This window comes from Seriola dumerili, unplaced genomic scaffold (genome assembly GCF_002260705.1).
Source record: "Seriola dumerili isolate Sdu_G_001 unplaced genomic scaffold, Sdu_1.0 BDQW01000226.1, whole genome shotgun sequence".
In the NCBI taxonomy this organism is placed as follows: Eukaryota; Metazoa; Chordata; class Actinopteri; order Carangiformes; family Carangidae; genus Seriola; species Seriola dumerili.
In genome coordinates this window covers 2,216,170-2,236,497 of record NW_019174481.1, presented here as the reverse complement: position 1 = coordinate 2,236,497, position 20,328 = coordinate 2,216,170, and the positions used below count along the sequence as shown (strand labels likewise).

The window sequence follows — 20,328 nt, the reverse complement described above, 5'->3', positions numbered from 1 at the left end:
TATTTATCCTTGGCAAGCTCATGACTTTGTTTGTCTTCAGCAGCGGGACTGCAGGATGTGCAGGTCACTGCACTTCCTTTTGACGACACCAAGTGATTACAACATACAACATACTGAATCAGATCAAAATTCAAGGTGCGCCTATAAAATTCACCTTTTTATTCTTTCCATTAGGTTTAGAAACGCAGTAACTTTCTTGCCAATCACCAATATGCCAGAGCTGAACTGTTCCCTCGAAGCCATTTCCACGACTGGTGCCACAGTTTTCGGCGGCGCAGGCTGCCCTGAGGCGGCTGTGGTGTGTGGGATGAATATCTCCTGGTTGTTGGCGGATGGTACTGAACAAGAATTGGATGACGCGTGTTTGAGCGAGGAGGAGTACCTGGCCAGGCACATGGGGCCTCTGAGGTCTCCTGTGTTCTTTCCCGTCTGCGTCACCTACCTCACCATCTTCATGGTGGGCGTCCTGGGCAATTTTTTGACCTGTGCAGTCATTTTACGCTACAGGGTTATGCAGACGCCCACCAACTACTACCTGCTGAGCCTGGCGGTGTCCGACCTGCTGGTGCTGCTGCTGGGCATGCCGTTAGAGCTCTACGACATGTGGCAGAACTACCCCTTCCTGCTTGGGGAGTGGGGCTGCTACTTCAAAACCTTTCTGTTTGAGACTGTCTGCTTTGCCTCAATCCTCAATGTCACCGCACTCAGCGTGGAACGCTACATGGCGGTGGTCCACCCCCTAAAGGTCAAACACATGGCCACACGTGCTCATGTCAAGAGGGTCATCTTCATGCTGTGGGTCCTGTCCATGCTGTGTGCTGTGCCAAACACCAGTCTGCATGGGATTATGGCTCTGCCTTCGAGGTTTGGACGACAGTTTCCTCGATCTGCTATCTGCCGTAGGTTTGCATTTTAGATTTTATTCTTATTGTTTTTAAGAGTCTACAGCCACACTTGTAGTGCTATGAGGATGTTATGCTATGCTCACGATGCCTATGCTAACATCCTGATGTTAAGCAGGGATAATCTTTACCAATGGTTACCATCTTAATTTAGCCTGTCAGTACAGTTGAGGCTGATGGGACTATCATTGGTTTTCATTTATTTGGTCAGACACCGACATATTGGACAAATTAAAATGATGACCTCTTGATGGCGCTAGATTTAAGAAAAAAAATGAACACAGTTCATTTACAAAGGGAACATATTTGTACAAAATGTCACATCACTACATTCAATTGTTGTCCAAGACATTTCACTAAAAAAACACAAATATGAACCTCATGGTGACGATGGAGAAAAAAAGTCTCTGATTACCAAAGTTGTTAGGATTCATCCTCTGGGCACCATGATTATCTGCACCAAATTTCATGGTAATCCATCCAATATTTGTCAAGAAATTTTAATTAAAAACCAAAACTGTTAGCATGCTAATGCTCCTGAAGTCAGTGGGATTCACCCCTGGGGACAACAGTGTCTGTACAAAGTGTTACAACAATCCATTGATTAACTGGTGAGATATTTCAGTCTGGATCAAAGTGATGGGCTGAGAGACCAACATTGTCATCTCTAGAGGTTTTTGCAGTGACATATGAAGTAATAATACCCATGGTACACCTGGGACCATGATCTCTACTAACAAATCTGTGCTATTCTACATTGTTACATCTCCATCCTCAGATGTGGTCCAGCCCACCTGGATATACAACCGGATCATCCTGATTTCCACGCTGGTCTTCTTCCTGCTCCCAATGCTGATAATTAGCGTCCTCTACCTGCTCATTGGCTTGCAGCTCCGCAGAGAGAAGTTAACGACCATGGTGGACAACAGGTGTCGCTTTGGGTCGGAAAGTCTCTCCAGGTCCCACAAGCAGAAGCTGAGCAAACGCAACGTGCAAGTCACCAAAATGCTGTGTAGGTGTCAATTCAGTTATGTTTGTTCCAAGTTGCAAAAACAGAATTTAAATTGACTGTGTTAACACCCATTGTTCCCATATGTATTAGTTATTTTTCCATTAGATTATTTTTAATTTAATTTGCCCATCTGTCTCAGCTTTGTCTTGTCGTCTGTCAAATCCTGGTGATTGGACCGATGGTGTGTGTGCTTCTGTTTTCCTCTTGTCAGTCTGTCTGTCCGGGGTCGAGTATGACTCATGTAATTTGTCCATCTGGTCCAGGTGTGCTGGTGATTGTGTTCGGACTCTGCTGGGCTCCCTTCCACGTGGACCGCTTGGTGTGGAGCTACATCAACACCTCGTCCGACCAGCACCGTCAGATCTTCGAGCACGTCCACATCGTCTCCGGTGTTTTCTTCTACCTGAGCTCCGCCATCAACCCCGTCATCTACAACCTCATGTCCACCAGATTTAGAGAAATGTTCAGTCACATGACGTGTTATACGAACAGTTGGCCGATTCACTCCAGCTTACAGATGACCCAACGCAGCACCTTGAGCGAGAAAACGCCCAACAACAGTGTGAAATGGACTTAAGGACTTCTGAGTCAAAGAAAGTCCAAGAACATTAAAGACAGATACAGTAGGTGACAAATTAAATAAAAATTTAGTGGAAGAATGCAACAAATACAGGGCACGGGGTGTCACTGAATGGTTCGATGCCCTGTGGCCTACACAGAAGCTAGACCTGATCCAAAATGAACACCCAAGGGAGATTTTGGACCAACCACCTCCATCATCAACACACCAAATTAGGGAATATTTTTTGAAAGAATGTTGATCGTCCGTCCGAGAGAGCTAAGAGACTTAGAATAAAAATCTTTGATAAGGAGCATTTAAGCTGTCCCAGGATCTTGTGGCAGCCAAACACCTTCAAATGGGAAGGTCTTGGCCTCAAATGGAAGGATATTAACCTCTGAGTGATAGGGATGAACAGATGTTGTGAAGGATATACTGTGTGACCAAAGGCTATGTGACAAGCCTTAAGAGACACACACAAAAATAAGCATGCCTGCATGCTGCACACACCCTGAGTGTAATATCTACAGTAATTCAAATCCTATTTAGAGAGAGGACCAATAAGACAACATCCTGAATGAAGTGAAAAGATGACAAAGTCATTGCTTAGATGAACGATGAAATTATCATATAAATGGCACAATTTATGGATTGAAAATGTAACCCATCATCTGTATGACAAGTAAATCATTTCTATTTGTGAACTGTATTTAATGTATTTACTGTATAATGTGAAGCATAACACTTCCAGGCTTGCCTATTTAGCGCTGCACAGCTCCGAGTGCCAACATCAACAACGCTGACAAAGCAAAGAATGAATGCATAACGGCTCCTGTTTAAAAGCAGCAAACACTTGTCTGGGAATGAATCAGAGGTGAAAATGAAAGTTAATTAAGGGAAAGGGTGGAATAACCATAAGATGGTTTGACTATGGTATTTATAACCAGTGCCTTCCAAGTATTTGAATTATATTCAGAAAATACATGAGGCTCAATGATTTTATACACCAACTGCCATGTTCTCACACGTTTCTTTGATACTTATAATATTTACTCATACGATACACAATATTAATAAGTCCACATACTGCTTAAAGCTAAATTAACAAAATATACATCATGGTTTTAGAAATGGTTATATCCTGGTTTAAAGTACCATATTCGTTTACTGCTTTCCTGATTTTAAAACATGTAAGTGTTATTGTTGTTTAATGTATCAATTAATATTTTGGATTACCTGTATATAGGACATGTGAATATTTATCAACTCTTTTATTAATGCACAGGGTCTGATGCAGTCTTCTCTTCTATTTAATGAAAGCATGTATGTTTTTCTCAGCATGTACCCTTGAAATAGTATTTATGATTCCATGACCTGCTTTTGAATATCAGCGGTAAGATGTGCCAGCAGTGTTATTGTTTTTATCACTGGTTTAACTTGGAAGAAAATGAGTATAATGAGCCTTTGCACTTGTTTTCATATTCAGACTCGTGGGCTGCAGAGCGACCAGCTCCAGGACAGAAATGTCTTCTGTTTAAACATTGTGGTTTAAGTGCCCGAACAATACAAGTTATTTATGAGTAATGAGGTGGGCCAGGAGCCACAAGAACCTTTCCACTGTGCTGTCTCATCTCAGCTTTGGATGACACGCAGTGCAGGGGAGAAGGTAATTTGTACACATGGAGATGATAATTATGCGGAGTGGAGGCTATGATGTCACCAGGTCAGTAATATGGAAAAAATTAACGAGATGACTGAGGAGGAGGAGGACACAAGAAAAGAAATGAGTAAAATGATGGATGCTGACAAATCACTGTGTAATGGCACAGTGTTATCAGTGTGACACACCAGCACTAATGACTGTCAGCATACCCACAACTTCCATCATCATAACACAATATGTTGTTTACCCACTGCCTCTGCAAATAGACTCATTTAAAAGCTTGAATCACAGTATCACTCAAGTAATGGTGTTTCAGCGGCATGGTTATTATCACCACCCATGGCTCTTTGATGTAACATTATGAGGCAGACGGTATCATTTAACTGTAAGGAATTATGTGAGCCGAATTCGGGAGCTATGAAATTAAAGTGCAAAACAACCCAAATGAGAAATATGATGTGTTTCATTTTGACTTTCACTCAGAGAAATGTGCAGAGATCTGGAAAATTCTACATGTTGAAAACCGTAAAAACCCGGAATTGAAAACAATAAAAAGTCAGTGTAATGCTCAGTGGGCGCGGTGAGAGGGAGGAAATGCAGAAAAGTTTTTGGCCTCACATCACTTTTTTTCATCAGTTCAAACCCAACCTGCGTGTAAAGTTCTGTAAGTAATTAACATGCATCATCCTGAAATGTTTTGATTCACAACATAATGAAAAGAAGAGAGTTACAGTTTTTTAATTTAGAAACTTCATTGTCAGTCGGAGCAATTGAAAACTTATAGATCACCTCTATTAAAGCAGCAGATGATAAGGTCTGGCAGCCACATCACTCAGCAATGTGCTTCCTCGTGCTGGGACAGGAGAATATGTAGAAGCACAAGAGCATATCAGAGACAAGTAGGATATGCGGGGGGAGATGTGCCTCGTAATGAGATGAGATTAAGCCTATAGCATGGTGAGCATGGGGACTGACGCTAGTGGTGTGATTGACAGTGAGATTGAAGGTCACTCTAACAGGAGCAGCTGAGAAAAAGCCAGAGAAGACATGAGACTACATCCTTGACCTGATGTCTTAAACAGAGAGCAGTGGCGCTTGGCTGTGGCTCTATAGCTGTATACACCAGCACCATGGTTGAGCATTCAGTTCAAGCACCAATAGGGAGTCTGTGGATGAAGTGTTGTACAGTCAAAACCCAACATCCAGCAGCGGAGTGAAGCATCGAAAACAGTCAGCCGGGAATAATATCATAAAATCCACTTTAAGGTGCGCTAATCAATATGTTCATTCAGGCTGTAGGGATGCAATGCTGTTTGGACGGTCTACCACTTTGGTCCAGACACAAATAACTCGACAACTGTTGGATGGGTTGATATTCCCAGAGGATGTCTCCTAATGAGTTTGGTGATCTCCTCACTTTTGCTCTAGTGCCATCACCTTGACATTAATGATACTGAGGGAAAGGTCTTGACTGCAGTTGAGTGGACCAGCATGAATTGTGGTACAGTTATTCATGTCCGTCTCAGGGTGAACTGTATTAATTGTGGTAACCGTGCTAACATGCTAAACTACAATGGCAAACATGGTTAACATTAAACGTGCTAAACACTGTGAGTATGATGCCATGTTAGTTTAAGCATTTAGCTCAAAGCCCCACTGCACCTAAGCACAGCCTCACAAAACTGCTAGCATGGCTGTACACTCTTAGTCTGACTAAATTAACAGTGGATTAAATGCATATGTGAACTGTGAAAGGGATGAAGCCACAGATCTCCTGCCTCTGCAGTTTCCCTCAGCTCTACGGAGGGTTTTAGCCTGTTTTGTCTCAGTTCATTGTTTTGGTTTTACGGACCACAGCTTTGCTGTTTTGGTTCACAATCACTGCTCTCGTTAACCTGGTTAACATTGCTGCAGCAGGCAGCTGTTTTCAGCATACACACTCTGTTAATGTAGACACCATAACCCCTGCACCAAACAGCATATAATCAAAAACTAGCTGGTGATCATGATGGAGCATCTACTTAATAAAACGTCGAGAGCCAGATATTTTTTTCAAGAGTTGGTCGGGGCTAAAACAGAGCTAAAGGGTGAGTGAACATTGGATCTACTTACATTTGTCAGGTTGCCAGAAAAGTGACGCCTTATAAATGCTGCTATATAACTGCTGGATGTGTAAATGAGCAGCTGTTATTTTATGATGCTAATATGTGTTTCCAGCTTGTTCCACTTCCCCCAAGTGGCCAAAAAAATGTAGTTAATACTGTTTTAAACATTTGGGAATGATTTAATGGGCTTAGAATTTTATAGATAATTCTAGGCCCTCTCATTAGACATTTCTGCCACCACTGACAGATAATGGGTTTATGATCTTACACAGGCAGAGCACTGGTTCATTTAAAGACTTAAACTCAGACATTCAGTTCCGACATCAATAGTTAGGCTAAAATTTCCCTTAATTTACACCAACTCAGTGAAAAGTATAACATTCCTCAGTCCCTCTTCAGATTTGTCCAACCTTTTACCCTCACATCCTTAAATCATGAGCTGATCCCCAAACAGCCATCATATCTTTCTAGATTCACACTTTGATGTTATGTCGTGCCGGTGTTCTGTATTTTACATTTATATATGATTTAGAGCAGCTTGTCTACACTGGCTGTGTGGCAAAAGCAACACATCAGCAATGGTGGAGCTTTTAGAAAATGTGCCATAAAAATTCTCTTTCCAGCTCTTGTGCAACAACTATATAAAGAAAGTGAATATATTTTCATGCACAGTGAATCAGTGTTTAGCACTAATCAAACCTACCTTAGGTTCTTTGTGCGTGGGTGTCATGCTAGAGTTCAAAGACGTGCAGGTTAGGTTAATTAGAAAATTCAACAACGAGTGTACTATGCATCGCCTCGTCACCTCGTGCATTCTATCACCTCCTGCGACCCTGAACAGGATAAGCAGGTGTAAAGAACGAATGGATGGAAAATAGTTGTGGCCTGAATACTAATGCCTGACCACAGATTCCAGAGAAAATGTTGGCCTATGAGGAATTAGTTTTCACGATTTGATTGAGGCACAACATTATTCAGCTGGGAAACTAGTAAAACAAGGTCACGTGCACAAAAATATATGTACAAGGCTTGAGTGGATGTCAGTGTAAGCAAAAAGTAATTTGCAGACTGTAAATATTGGTAGATAAAAGGGAAACAGGATATCAGCAGCACACTGATTAAACTCTGGCACTGCTTCACTGTTTTCATTTTCTCCGTGTTTTACTAGTCTTAGCGGCGGAGATTAGTTCTCCACTCAATTTACACACAAGCTATTTCACCAAAGACAAGTCCCAGGGCAGGAGTTCTGCTGTGATTGCATTCTCCTTACAATGATGCTCTTGTGCTGCATTGATACACCTGCAAAGTAAAGAGGGAGAAACTTCCCAGGAGAGCAGGAGAAATATACGTTTTTAGCCACGCTAGCAGCATGGCTCAATGTCAGTCCACAACTAAGACTGATGTATTTCAGCCATGAAAATTTGTAGACACTCGTGGTCTCCAGAGGATGAATCCCATTGGCTTTGCTATGGGTTAACCTTTCCTGTAGCGCCACCATGAGGTTCACATTTTTGGTTTTCAGTGAACTGTCTCAGCAACTATGGATTGCCACTTTGTCCAAGAAGGTTTATGACCTGCAAGCTAATGACACGCATCTGCTTCAGATTTATCCATCCAACCATTATCCATACTGCTTATCCCTATAGGAGCCAACCCCAGCGGCCATGTGGCGAAGGCGGGGTGCACCCTGGACAGATCGCCAGTCTATAAGGGCTGACAAATAGAGACAAACAACCGTACACAATCACATTTGCCTCAGAGTTATGATTAGTCCTAATAAGCAGGTGTTAGCTTGCTGCAGACTAAATTATTGTGGTGAATACTGTAAACATCTGCATGTTTTTAGCATTTTAATTGTTGTTGTTATCAAGTTGTCATTAGCATTTAGCTTTAAGCACTGCTGTGCTGAAGTACATCCTAATGGAGCTGTTTGCATGGCTGTAGACTCTTAGTCTTGTCAAAAAAAAGTAATTACCTAAAACAACTGGGCTCTGTCACTTTTAGCAAAGCATTAAGCCATGTTTCAGGTAATAGAACTACTGAAGGGACAATGTAAGCACGACACAAAGTTCAGAGACAGAGTTTATAGTCAGTTTTTAGTGGAAAGCTGCTCCATTCTGCACAAAAATTACACAGCTCAGCTAATTTTAGGTTTGTAACTTTAATGAATTTTTATAACTGTGAAACCTTAGAAGATTCAGATGCATCAGAAACAAAATTATACAATAATCATCTCTGCACCTTAAAACCACAACGCAAAAAGAGCTGTGCAACAAAGCTGTGACTTCACATACTTTTCTGTCTGCCGTGATCTTTTTCATATAGCAACAAAAACCTTAAAGGTTACAGGCAACATCCTCTTTGAGTCAGTGCTCATGTGTCGTGTGTTAAATGAAATATAGAAATTGCAGTGAGCCTATTGTGTCAGCACTGGATTAAACAACTCTTCACATAAAACATCTGTTTACAGCTGCACTAGAAGAACATCCAAATATGGACATCCTTGTGAGTTTGTACACTCACGCTGATCTGCATTATAAGCATGAATCTATTGGTCTGGTTTAAGAAGCACATAGAATAAGATTCCTGTATGTCAATAGCAATAAATTGAACCACACATCATTATCACATCAATGTATGTTACATTTTCTCTTGTAGGATGCAGAATTAATTAGAATATAACAATATACAGCTAACACATGATTGTGTTTTGTTCTTTATACCACATGATGGGTTTATGCAACACATCTTATTTCTTCTCAAGACCAAACTCTTCATGGACAACAGCAGTAAATGCAAACAGCCAGTATGATAGAAACATGATAGAAATAGATAAATACATCACTCTGGAATTCTTATTTCCAATAAACACACTGTGACTGGTTTCAGCTAATTAGCACAGACTATATGTCTTCCCCCTGAAATGAACTAACACAATAAAACAGCTCCTAGCAAAGAGGAGGCTTCATATTGTTTTGCGAAACGATGTTAAGTGTGTTCTCACCTGAAGGGAATGTTTTTATCCACTACTGAGGGTGCAGTTAATTAAGGAGGGTAGAAGTGGTTTTTGTTTCTGCCTTTAATTACATCAGTGCCTGATAAAACCGCATTTGCAACTGTGATGTAACTCAGTCCCTGCGAATACAAGCACATAGCACTGTGCATATTTGTCTTTTTTGTTTCTTATGTTGGATTAAGAAACATATTCTTTAATCTGCATGATTTTTAGTCATCTGTGTGCTTATTTCATTAAATTATTCTGAAGGTCACTGATCAGTGAAAGTAGTTTGGGGATAATACTTCAAAGTGTGGCTGTACGTCACTGAGTTACATTTATGATTGTCGTGGCTTTTCAGTGAAAGGTATTCAAACGAGTCTATTAACGGCAACATAAACTGTATTTTAGGTCTTATAAATAATTTAGAGTGGGAGAACTGTAAATGAATAAAGACAGTGAAGAGGAAATAGTTTTTTAGACTTTAATATTTTACTTAGAGTTTGATATGAGAAGACCACTGTGACCCCAAACAAAGCATCTTCTTTGTAAAATAAGATTTTTACAGTAAAAACCAAAAGTAAAAAAAATAATGTAATATAAAAACAGAGCAAACTCTTTTTGCTAAGTAAGCACAAACTAAGTTAAGCAACATCGCACTCTATAGCAAACTACCAGAAAAAAAAAAAAAAAAAAAAAAAAAAAAAAAAAAAAAAAAAAAAAAAAAAAAAAAAGTCATACAGTCAACATGTCTGAATAGTCAGTAAAAAAAACAGGCCGAGCAATAACACACTGAATGTTTTGGACATGACGAAAGCAGCGAGGAACAAGGAGAAGAATAGAAATCAGAAGCTATACAAATGCTCCCTGAGGTGAAGATGTGGGAGATGAAGGCTGTCAGGCATTTTATTCCCATCTTTCAAAGCAGTTTGTTTCAGAGTTTTTTGGGACAGTACTTTCGCTCAAACTGGGCTACGTCAAACTTCCGAGTGCAACCTTTGTAGTTCATGTAACGGATCTTTCCGAAAACAGGTCTCTCTGCCCAGCCCTGGTCATGGATGCCACAAATAGACCACATACAACCTACAGGAGGAGAAAACAGCAGAAGGGGATCAAATGTGAGGAAAAACAATGGAGTGAATCTGTGTCAGAGGAATGTGGAGAATTTAATCTATGCACGTACCGACAAAGCCATTAGGGTCCTGGCCATCCAGCTCATAGCGATCGTTAAGGTACAGGGCGATGGAGAGCGCCTCCTTTGGTGACGAAGTCCACTCCAGAATCTTCTTGGCCCAGTACATCCTCAAGAAACCATGCATCTTCCCCTCACTGACCATCTGGTACTAACAGAGACATGCAATAAAAGCTGGTAAGAGACAATAGCACAGTGCAGAGTAGCGACAGAAGTGTTTGCATCAAAAACATTTGGAGAAAAAAAAGACACAGTGAGACCTGACCTAGACTGAACGTTGTACCTGAGCTGCGTTCCAGAGTTTGTCATGTGTCTTTGCTTCCTCCAGCTGCTGACGCGTGTAGAGATACGGCCTCTTATCTTTGGCATGAGCTTCAAGGGTCTTATGAGCCCACTCGCTCGCACCTAGGTACCACATGCACATAACACAACAACATTTATCAGAACACAAAGGTGGAGCTGAATCATTTCAAATGCGCTCTGTTAATTTAGATAAATAAATTCAAATTGGGAGCAGATCACTCATCTGCATGATGTCAATTACAGTATGGGACACTTACTTATTACAACAGAGTGAACAGGATGCAATTTAATGAGATTTCAACTGACCCTCCACGCTGTCGTATTTCTTGTTGTAGAAGCAGAAGTTGTCTGTCAGCTCCCTGCGCACCACCAGCTCCTCGATGAAGGAGGAGACGGACTGACCTGCCTTCTTCCCGCTGTGCTGAACTTGCAGCGCCACACGCTGGGCTGACAGGTGGCCTGATGGGAGCGAGAAGACATAGTTGAAGAGAATAAGAAAAGAGGTATTTAAAGGTGGACAGAATCAGTGGGCAAATAGAAGAGAATGTCTTCCCCAGTTCAGAGTTGGTATAAGGAACGAGGAAGCTTAAGTGTCCTGTGACCTGGTGTCACTGCTGTTCACTTTGATCTCATCTGAGGATGCAGCTTAGAAAGCAAAGCATTGCAAATGAAGACACAGATATGCTGCTGCCCTCTGGGTGTACAGTGAGTGAAGAGCATCTAGATTTTTTCATAAGTAGTAATGAGTATGATAGATATTTTTCAGTAATGAATCAAATGGTATTGTGTTTAGTGGTGTCCAATTGTTTGAAGGTAGTGGCAGCAGCATGAGTGTACAGGATAGTTTTATAATCCAGTGCAGATAATATGGTGGGCTGTATTATGTTTTCTCTCTTTTGAGAGAAACGGCCTCTGCTCTGGTGCAACAGTCCAATTTGAAATATTTAAAATGTTTTAAACGAGGTGTTTAGTGTGAGTTTTGTTGGAGAATCTGCCATCAAATCAAATCCTTAAGTATTTGTAATGCTTTACAGATCAAAGTAGTAACATCAGAACTGTTGTGAAATACATACGATTTGACTTTTTGGAGTTTAGAACAAGCGTTAACGCAGACTGTAACCTGCAGAAGTCCCGGTGTGAAGTGAGGCTGGTGGTATCGTAAGCATAAAAATGAATGTGGCGATGTTCAGCTGGAAAATTAACATTATTCATCTATAGAGCAAATGGCAATATTGATCCATGTGAGTCACCTTTTATCGATCAGGTGGGGAACTTGATTTTAAAACATCAGCAACAACAGTCTGGATTCTGAACAGCTCTAAGTAGAATCTTCAAAACGAGGACAATAGGTGTTAAGGTCACAAGTGTAAAAGTAAGATGTGAGAAGTGGTGATAAATGAGGAAGTTGTTATTGCTGGTTACTGTAGATTTTTGCAAAAACCACATCTTATTTTTTTCCCATGACGTTAACTACATTCAAGCCCACTAGCTTTTTCGTGTTGTAACCAACCGAAGCGGATCCAGGGGGAGAGGTGGCTGAGGGCGGCAGCATTCGGGTCGTTGCGTTTGATGTCAAACAGTTTAAGGCGCACATCAATGAATGACTCCAACATGGCTATGCCTCCCTTGGTGCCTGGCGTAGCCCACTCCGGCTCTCCTACTGTTCTGTCAACCTGCAGAGAGACCAGGGTTTTGTCCCAGTCTACTGGCTGAGAGGTGAAGAAGGGAGAAGAGAGGAAGACTCAGTAGAGGTCACAGCTGGCAGCGCTGAGCTAAAATATACACTGTGTTATCGTGAACTGCAAACTTCAAAAGCAGTGAGGAAAGTTCTGAGCCTTTAACCTCACATTATCAGGAGACTTGAACCACTGATCGGCATATCAATCACATCCTGCAGCTTTAACAGCTCCAGGAAGGAATTTAAACTTTTGCACAGTCGAAAAAAAAAAGTCGACTGTTTATATTCACCCATCAATAAATAATGGGCAGAGGAGAGGAGACAGCTGAAGGTTGAAAGGAAGTGTTTTATTGCAGCAGTTTGACTTCCAAACTCCCCATCAATGAGCTCTCTGACAGCTTGCTTTCCTATTGTATTGATCTTAGTAAACACTTCCAAAGCAATGAATATTATTACCAAAAGACAAATTATGTTTGCGTGGTCTTAACCGAGCCAAACGTCCTTGTGTGTGACATAAAAACAAATACTTGACTTCTTTTTCCACCTTACGATAGCATTTTGACTTTTATCCACAGTAATCTGAATGTGCCCTTCGCTGTCACTGCAGCACTTACTTTGGCGGTTCTTGTAGCTGTGTAGGGATGTTTCTCTACCAGAGGAAAATCAGTGAGGAACTCTGGCAAAAGCTTGGTGATTTTTCCTCGGATGGTCCTGGCGGCGTACTCGAGTTTAGGTGATGCTACCCAGCACGGAACAATATTATGGGCATCAACCTATAAAAAGGGAAATTGGATTTTTAAATCATATATCAGATAATGAAGAAACAGTGACATGGACACAAATAAAGTCAATACATATAAAACGAGAATGAGGTCAATTACATTGTTTTTCATGTTTATTTCTTTGTGGAGCAACATAATGACGACGATAAATAAAGTAGGAAACATAATCAGGGGCTGGCAGGGGACAACTCAGCAAACACTATTCAACACAGAGCATCCTCTCTCCATAAACCACCTCTTTGAGACCGAGTTCTTTCTTTCTTTTTCTTTTTTTTTTTTTACCTGTATGAGGGGTATGTCCTTTGGAAGTCTCTTTTTGACATCCTCCAACCACTGTAGTGGCTCTCTGAGCGGGGAGAAATCTGTCACCACTGCCCCCAGGCTGCGGTCAGACACAAAGCCAGGGAGAACTTCCCCCACTGAACCATGGAGCAAGTGGAACTGGATGTCTAAGGCTTTACATTCCTGTTTAATAAAAGATAGAACAAAAAAGTTAAGCCTCATACAGTGTGTTTTGGCTTTAACAATGTGGACCAGATACCACTTAAAGTACCAGATCTTTCTGCAATGTCTTTGACTTGATCATGTAATGGCCCCATTCTTCTCCTGTAACACATCTAATATTACATATGCCACCCGTAGACTTTGTGAATGTTCTATTGATTGATTTTTAAATTAGTTATTACTCATTTAACTACAGATGCAACAATTTTCATATTCCATTATTCAAATAAATACCTTGTTCAAGTACCCAATTAAATGTCTCTTCAATTAAACTTCAGAATAAATTGAAAAATCCCTGTCACCATTTCCCAAAGTCAGGGCTACATCTTTAAATTGCTTATTTTGTGTGGCCAAGAACATAAAAACCCATGGATATTTGATTTGTAATCATATAAACAAAAACAACCTGAGAATATTGAGCTTTTTTGCTTGATAACAGACGCAAACAATTAATAGATTTTCAACTTTTTTACTGATTAAGTTTCTGCCAATTGGTGAATGAAATAACTGAGTAATTGTTTTAGCTCTACATTTAAAACTAAATGGTAAATGGCCATCTCGATCTTAAAACTAAAAGTGTTCATTTTATAATTATGTTGTAAAAAAATAAAAATAAAAATACAATACACTTTTGAAGAGCCTGAAATATTTCAGAGGTATTTCCTGATCGTTTGAATGTACAGGCTGTATGTTAATGTAAGACTATTCCTGTCAATCAAAGTGCACTGACCGGATTTGATTATATGGCTGTAACCAGTGCATTCAAAAGAATCATAAAGTCAGTACCTTTGCAACTTCTTTCAGACCTTTCAGCATAAAGCTGAAATGTCTCAGAGTGGACAGTTCTGATTTTGGGACAACCAGACAAACACAGACGTGCAAAGGAAGGTTTTCCTTCACAGCAAGCTGCTGCGCACGGATCAGCGCCCAGTTATCTGAGACACAGAAGAAAAACACACATATGTTGCCATTCGAGACATGAAGCCAAACAAGGTGTCTTATGGTTTTACTGCTGGATGTGTGCTTACCTTGTACTCTGTGGTCCCTTGACATCCAATACAGGACACCCTCTGAGCCCTGCTTTATCTTTTCAGTGTCAGATACAAAACGGAGGCGCTTTTTGTTTAACTTGATTTCCTTCTTCTCTGTCCTAAGCTGCTTCAACTTCTCCTGCAGCCAGCCCCCAGCTTTCTCCTCCTTCTTCTCCTCCTTCAGGGGAACCAGCTTCTGCTGCTTGGCAGAGGGCTGCTTTCCAGCAGGAGCAGATGTTGCCTTGCGTTTTCTGTCTGACATGATGGTTTCACTAGTGAATGACTTGGTGAAGAGGGAGTTGATTAGACAGGGCCTCGGATTACTGTGGATAACAAGCTTCAAGAGCCGCCTTGGTGCAGAGGAAAACGATGAGCTGCAAGAAACCACGGTGAAAATGGTGAAAAACTCATAAAAACTCTTTGAAAGACAAACATGGAAGCAGCAGACTTAATTATGAAGAGAAAACACATTTAGAGACACAAGAGTCAAACACCAAATCAGAGAAAAAAAACCCCAATAACACAACAAGCCTAGAGAAGCTCCTCGTTCAAATGACGCTTTGAAGATAACTTACCTCCTCCAAATGCAGAGCAACATACAGCGGATAAACCTGGAGTGAAGCTGCTACAGCACAACTGGGAAAAGAAATTTGACGCTGGCCGAAAGAAACGACAGAAGATATAACTATCGTTGTTGCACACGTTTGCGCGTGTCGTGTTTCCCCTTACACAACCACTTACATGAGCACCCTTGTTGGTGTTTTATAACACAGTTGGTTTGTTCAATCCTACTACGTTTCCCACAATGCAAATCGATGTATTTACAGGGCATGCGCAACGCCGTTTACGTTAGGAGGAGGTCCGTGTCTGTTGTAGCGTAGCCTCAAAAGGGACGAACAGTTAGCACGATTCGCTGCTACTATTGAGTTTCTCGTTTTACTCAGGATTGTTTGTCGTGGTTTTAAAGTATGAACAAAGGAGATCTTGCAGCAGGTCGGGGGAGAAGACCAGCCGTCCCTGATAAAGTCGACATGTCATTAGGTAAGGTCTTCCTTAGCTGTGGATAAGGTGACCAAAATAGAGTAATAGCTACTGTTTGCTAACGCTACTTACTGGTGGGTGTGAGTCAGTAGGTAGCAGCTAGCGAGCTTGCTAAATGGATTTAATTTGAGCATTCAGACGCCCTTATTTATCACTGCTCATGTGATAAATTTAACAGATGACATCATTCGGTTGAACAAAAAAGAACAACAGCTGAAAAGGAGGCAGGCCACTGTGAGCCGCCGACCAGTCAAGAAGAAAGGCCATTTAACCCAAGGAAAGGGAGTTTCACCGCGGACTGCTGGACCGGTCCAGAGAGGTGTGTCGCAGCCCTTTTCGCTAGTGTTGTTTGCTTCACCACTAACCTTTTTGCCAAACCAACTTTGTGCGTGTGTAATGGAGCTAATATTATCTCTACCAGGAGGTGGCGCACGAGGAGGCGCACCTAAATTGAGAAACAGAAGGGTCCCTCCCCTACCTGGTCGACGACGGGGTCAGGGGGTTATCACAGGACTGGCAGCCAGGAGGCCAACGGCTCTGCTCAAACGGGTCGGCACACTCAACAGAGCACCAGTTAACCAGGTAATGGAGGACATATCACAGCAGGGCATACCAGTGTCAAGCCAGTGTCAGGCCACTGATAGTAGCCAATAATATTGACCTGAAACCGCATTGTAGACTGCTAGCTATTTATGCACAGATCTTATTGTGGGATCATAACATTATTTGAATGAAATAAATAAGAACATTTTCTCAAGATGTAGGAATCATTGCTGTAAGTGTAAGATGTCTGTAGTAGTGGACAAACATGTTGAGGAACTGCATATGGAACTAGCAGCCTACTTCAAGTTACTCTGTGCAGTGTTACCACTTTTCTAAAGCAGTGTTGGAGGACCTTGTCTTTCAGTAGGCATATTATTCAGAAAGACTGTTTAGTCTCACAATATACTGGGCATAGTGTCACTGTCTCTTGAATACAACGTGTAATAGGAAAATAATTTTAAAGCTCTTAAGTCTTAGCCCTACTAGTTTAGTTGAATAACATCCTTCCCTCCTGCTGAAATGAGAGGTGTAAAAACGTGTAACTTCTTTGTTAAAAACAACAACAACAACAAAGCACTGAAAAAGTAAGTAGAGGAAAAAAGAAGAGAAGTACTACTGCAGATCAAACGCTGAATATCAAGTCTAGAGTTAAACTTTAGTCATTGTGTCTGCACTAGCTGTCAAAGAAAGATAAGAAGAGACATAAATACTTTTCAGAAAATTGTGCATCAGTATTTGTTACCTTGGTAACCAAAGCCCCTCTTGCTTGCTGAGTCTAAAAGCAGGCACACCAACAGACTGTACTCCTCCTACTTTAATGACCTGGCCCTGCCTTACCCTGTTCACATCCAGAGGCAGTTTCCTCCACATCCTGTCGCCTGGCAACAGACATCAGCAGCCGCTGTCTGGTCTCCAGGAACAGCAAACTCGTGTCGTTAGCTGCCCCTCCCATTGCCTGCTCCAGATAATCTTAGAGACTTTGCAGTTTTGTTTGCCATTACTCAAGAACTGTGAGCTTTTGATATTCAAGAATTAATGTACTCTTGGAATCTTGACAGATGTGAACTCTGAACGACCACGGCATCCTTGATTGCTTTTCTATCTTTTTCTACCAAACTTGAGGAAGTCATTGTTAAAGCTGAGTTTTTACATACTTAATGGCTTATGTCATCTCATTTTGGCATTTCATTTTTTTCTCATTCATATCAAAGTTGTCTTTTAAATTCCAAAGTGCATACAAAATTTAATCTGTCATATGTTGAAATTCAAGAAATGTATGCCAACGCCAATAATGTTGAACAGGTTTGTAACTCACTGAGCTAACCTGTGCTTTAAGAGTTTAACAAATGGGTACCTCAAGGAAGTCACTCCCATTACTTTAAGGTTTTTAGTATCATGCTTCATTGCACTTAAAAATAAGACAAATTCAGCATAGTGTATTTTTTTGCTGTTTTGTTTTCTGTGCATATAAAAGTGGCTTTATAAAGATGGGGCTGTTTTGATCACAAGTTTTAATGCTGGGTCATTAAGCTGGTAAAAGAACTTAACTTAACTTAACTTAAAAGAAACTAATTTTAACTTTTTAACTAATGCTGGACCTTGAATGTTTTGCTTGTATTGGTTGTTTTAAACAGAAACAAAAACCCAAAAGCATCTTCTCCTTCTGTGTGATTGTAGATGCGATACAGTTCTGCAAAAGCTTTGCCTTTGGTTATATCTGCAGTATATTAAAGACCCTCCACTGCACCTCCCTCTTCAGAAAACAAGACAGAAAACAAGGCCATTCATTCAACGCGCTGAAGCCCAGTACAGGAAGCCAGAGGGTCAGAGGTGGCCGTACAGGCAGCCTGATCCACAGAGAGTTCAGAATGCAACACCAGTCAGGAGACCATTTCAGCTGCGACGACGGTGAGAACACCTTATGACAACTTAAGTACAGTCTCATCGTGCACTTTTTCTAATGTATAGTTCTGTATTACTACACATAAAATTGTGGTCTAAGGACTCAATGTTGGGCTGTTTCATTTTATTGCATTTCATGACACACAAGGCTCAATTTTAAGAGGTGGCATCTAGAGAGTAGTTGGATTTCAAACGGGTATAAGGGAGTGACGACCAATCTAAATTTGCTGCTGATTGAACAGCTGTTTTTTTTTTTTCCACTCATACAGACCACTGCCACCTGTCCAGCAGACTCAGAGGGAAGCACGCCAGGCCACATTTCTTTTTCGCAGGGGACTCAAGGTACATGATATTTTTCTATGGACTTATGTGCAGTCCTAAAATATATTTGTAGACTAATGTGACTGTGTTGTGGATCGTCTGTAAGTATACGAGTTGTACCTGTTTTATGTGGGTATTTCAAGACTTAAACTTACCCCTATATCCAACTGTCAACTCAACACTGTGTTCATTCCTCGTGTCCTCTGCAGGTACAAGCCCAGGTGCAAAAGCCAAATCCTCGATCTGCTCCGGTCAGAACTCGCCAGTAAGTAGTCATAGGCTCCAGTGTCTGTTTTGGCTCAAGCCGTTAAATGGGAACCATTGTTTGCCACTTTAAGGTCAATGTCTGTTGTGTTTGTGTCATATGATATAGCATCTTTTTGTCCACCAGGTGGCGCACATCGACAACCAGCAGTGGAATCTTGACCGTCTCAATTGACAACCCCACAGCCAGGACTCAGCCTGAGTAAGTATCACTCATCACAAGCCCCGCTGGATCTTTTCACACTGGTTTTACACATAGTTAAGAAATCATTTCCATAAACAAGTTTTTTGTGGTATAATAGTATTGTGGTACCGTCTCACTCATAGATGGGATTTTACATGTTGATACAAACATCACATACAAGACACTTCCAGGTATAAAAAAAACAAAACAAAAAAAGTGCTTCCTTCACTCCTTCAAAGGCCTCCCACTGCTTGGACCCTGCATCCCCCGGCTGCCAGCTCTGCTCCCATCAAGGTGGACACGGTGGAGAAGAAAATACCAAAAGGAGTGCCTCTACAGTTTGACATCAACAGTGTTGGGAAACCGGTGAGAATGTGCTACTTTAGATTTCCTTATGGTTTTAATATACAGACGTAGGACCATTTTAACTACAAGGATTCATATTTCCACATTGTCTTTAAAGATATTGCTCAACAAAGAGTGTTAACGCGATGTTCTTGAACTTTTTCTTTCCACAGCAAACATCGATAACCTTGAACGAGCGATTCCGTATCCTGAAAGATCAGCGAACCACCATAGCACAAAGCAGTAAAGGCAGCCGATTTGTTACCGTGGGTTAGCTGGTAAAAACACAGAGACAACTAATACCCTGAAGCTCCTTTTGTCCTGCTCAGTCCCACACAGTGATCCCCACTTTTCTAATGGATGAGAACAATTGCTGACTTTATAAGCAGGAGGGAGGGCAACCGTGGGACAAATGAGTACAACGTGGACAACTGCTCGACTGTGAGAACTCGAGTGTGCAAGTGTCAATGGAAGAGTTGGTTTAAAATAAGTTCCCATTCATTGTCCATATCATTATATGCAGCTATTTGTATTGTGGATGTCCTATACTGGGAAGGAAGGAGCTTTTTTCCGCTCTTTGGACTTAGAACTGTTGACACTATTAAGAAGACTGATTGGAAGTATTTTTCAGAGAGGATTGTTATGTATTTCCTGGAGTGGCACGTATGTTCTCGATACCTTTTTTTTTTTTTTTTTGAGAATTGTTTTGTAATGTTTCTGCAAATAAATGAGTTTCTCTTTGATGGTTTGATAATTGTATGGCTTCATATCAGTCTTCAGCACACTGATGCTTAACATGTTTCGAATCTCCATCCTTATCTCATAATGACACAGTGCCATCTGCCCAGTCATCTCCCTGCTGAGTTACAGCAGTCTGGTGCTGCCATTTTTATATGAAGTACTTCACGTATGTAGAAAGTTCACTAGCACATGTTTTGCATTTGTAGCATTGTGTGATCTGTATTAATGGTATTAAACTGGTTCATTCATCAGGAGCTTCAT

General features: G+C 41.1%; 3 protein-coding genes across 3 annotated transcripts; 2 read left to right on the top strand and 1 right to left on the bottom strand.

The window, feature by feature from the left end:
- The first annotated feature begins 211 nt into the window (after nt 1-211).
- LOC111228905 (neuromedin-U receptor 1-like) lies at nt 212-2,491 on the top strand. Its single transcript, XM_022755017.1, has 3 exons — nt 212-899; nt 1,681-1,914; nt 2,178-2,491. Exons 1-3 carry the CDS (start codon nt 212-214, stop codon nt 2,489-2,491), a joined length of 1,236 nt encoding a protein of 411 aa, XP_022610738.1.
- Nucleotides 2,492-9,737: 7,246 nt separating this feature from the next.
- LOC111228755 (deoxyribodipyrimidine photo-lyase-like) lies at nt 9,738-15,444 on the bottom strand. The gene is made up of 10 exons (XM_022754779.1): nt 15,302-15,444; nt 14,724-15,100; nt 14,482-14,630; nt 13,474-13,656; nt 13,024-13,182; nt 12,242-12,440; nt 11,038-11,190; nt 10,712-10,833; nt 10,420-10,579; nt 9,738-10,319 (listed from the first exon to the last, which is right to left on the bottom strand). Exons 1-10 carry the CDS (start codon nt 15,322-15,324, stop codon nt 10,171-10,173), a joined length of 1,674 nt encoding a protein of 557 aa, XP_022610500.1. The 5' UTR covers nt 15,325-15,444; the 3' UTR covers nt 9,738-10,170.
- A 153-nt stretch (nt 15,445-15,597) lies between these two features.
- fyttd1 (forty-two-three domain containing 1) lies at nt 15,598-19,998 on the top strand. The gene is made up of 9 exons (XM_022754778.1): nt 15,598-15,767; nt 15,946-16,086; nt 16,189-16,349; nt 18,070-18,218; nt 18,482-18,554; nt 18,743-18,798; nt 18,925-18,999; nt 19,221-19,347; nt 19,500-19,998. The coding sequence occupies exons 1-9, from the start codon at nt 15,695-15,697 to the stop codon at nt 19,599-19,601; spliced, it is 957 nt and encodes a 318-aa protein (XP_022610499.1). The 5' UTR covers nt 15,598-15,694; the 3' UTR covers nt 19,602-19,998.
- The last annotated feature ends 330 nt before the right edge of the window (nt 19,999-20,328 follow it).

Bases quoted from the DNA above. Each gene is read 5' to 3' on its own strand.
- LOC111228755 (XM_022754779.1), bottom strand. From the start codon at position 15,324: ATGTTGCTCTGCATTTGGAGGAG. The intron at 15,101-15,301 runs GTAAGTTATCTT...GGTTTCTTGCAG, and splicing joins TTGCTCTGCATTTGGAGGAG to CTCATCGTTTTCCTCTGCAC. The intron at 12,441-13,023 runs GTAAGTGCTGCA...TTCACCTCTCAG, and splicing joins CAGCTACAAGAACCGCCAAA to CCAGTAGACTGGGACAAAAC.
- LOC111228905 (XM_022755017.1), top strand. From the start codon at position 212: ATGCCAGAGCTGAACTGTTCCCTCGAAGCCATTTCCACGACTGGTGCC. The intron at 900-1,680 runs GTAGGTTTGCAT...CTCCATCCTCAG, and splicing joins TCCTCGATCTGCTATCTGCC to ATGTGGTCCAGCCCACCTGG. The intron at 1,915-2,177 runs GTAGGTGTCAAT...CATCTGGTCCAG, and splicing joins GCAAGTCACCAAAATGCTGT to GTGTGCTGGTGATTGTGTTC.
- fyttd1 (XM_022754778.1), top strand. From the start codon at position 15,695: ATGAACAAAGGAGATCTTGCAGCAGGTCGGGGGAGAAGACCAGCCGTC. The intron at 16,350-18,069 runs GTAATGGAGGAC...CTCCCTCTTCAG, and splicing joins ACAGAGCACCAGTTAACCAG to AAAACAAGACAGAAAACAAG. The intron at 19,000-19,220 runs GTAAGTATCACT...ACTCCTTCAAAG, and splicing joins ACAGCCAGGACTCAGCCTGA to GCCTCCCACTGCTTGGACCC.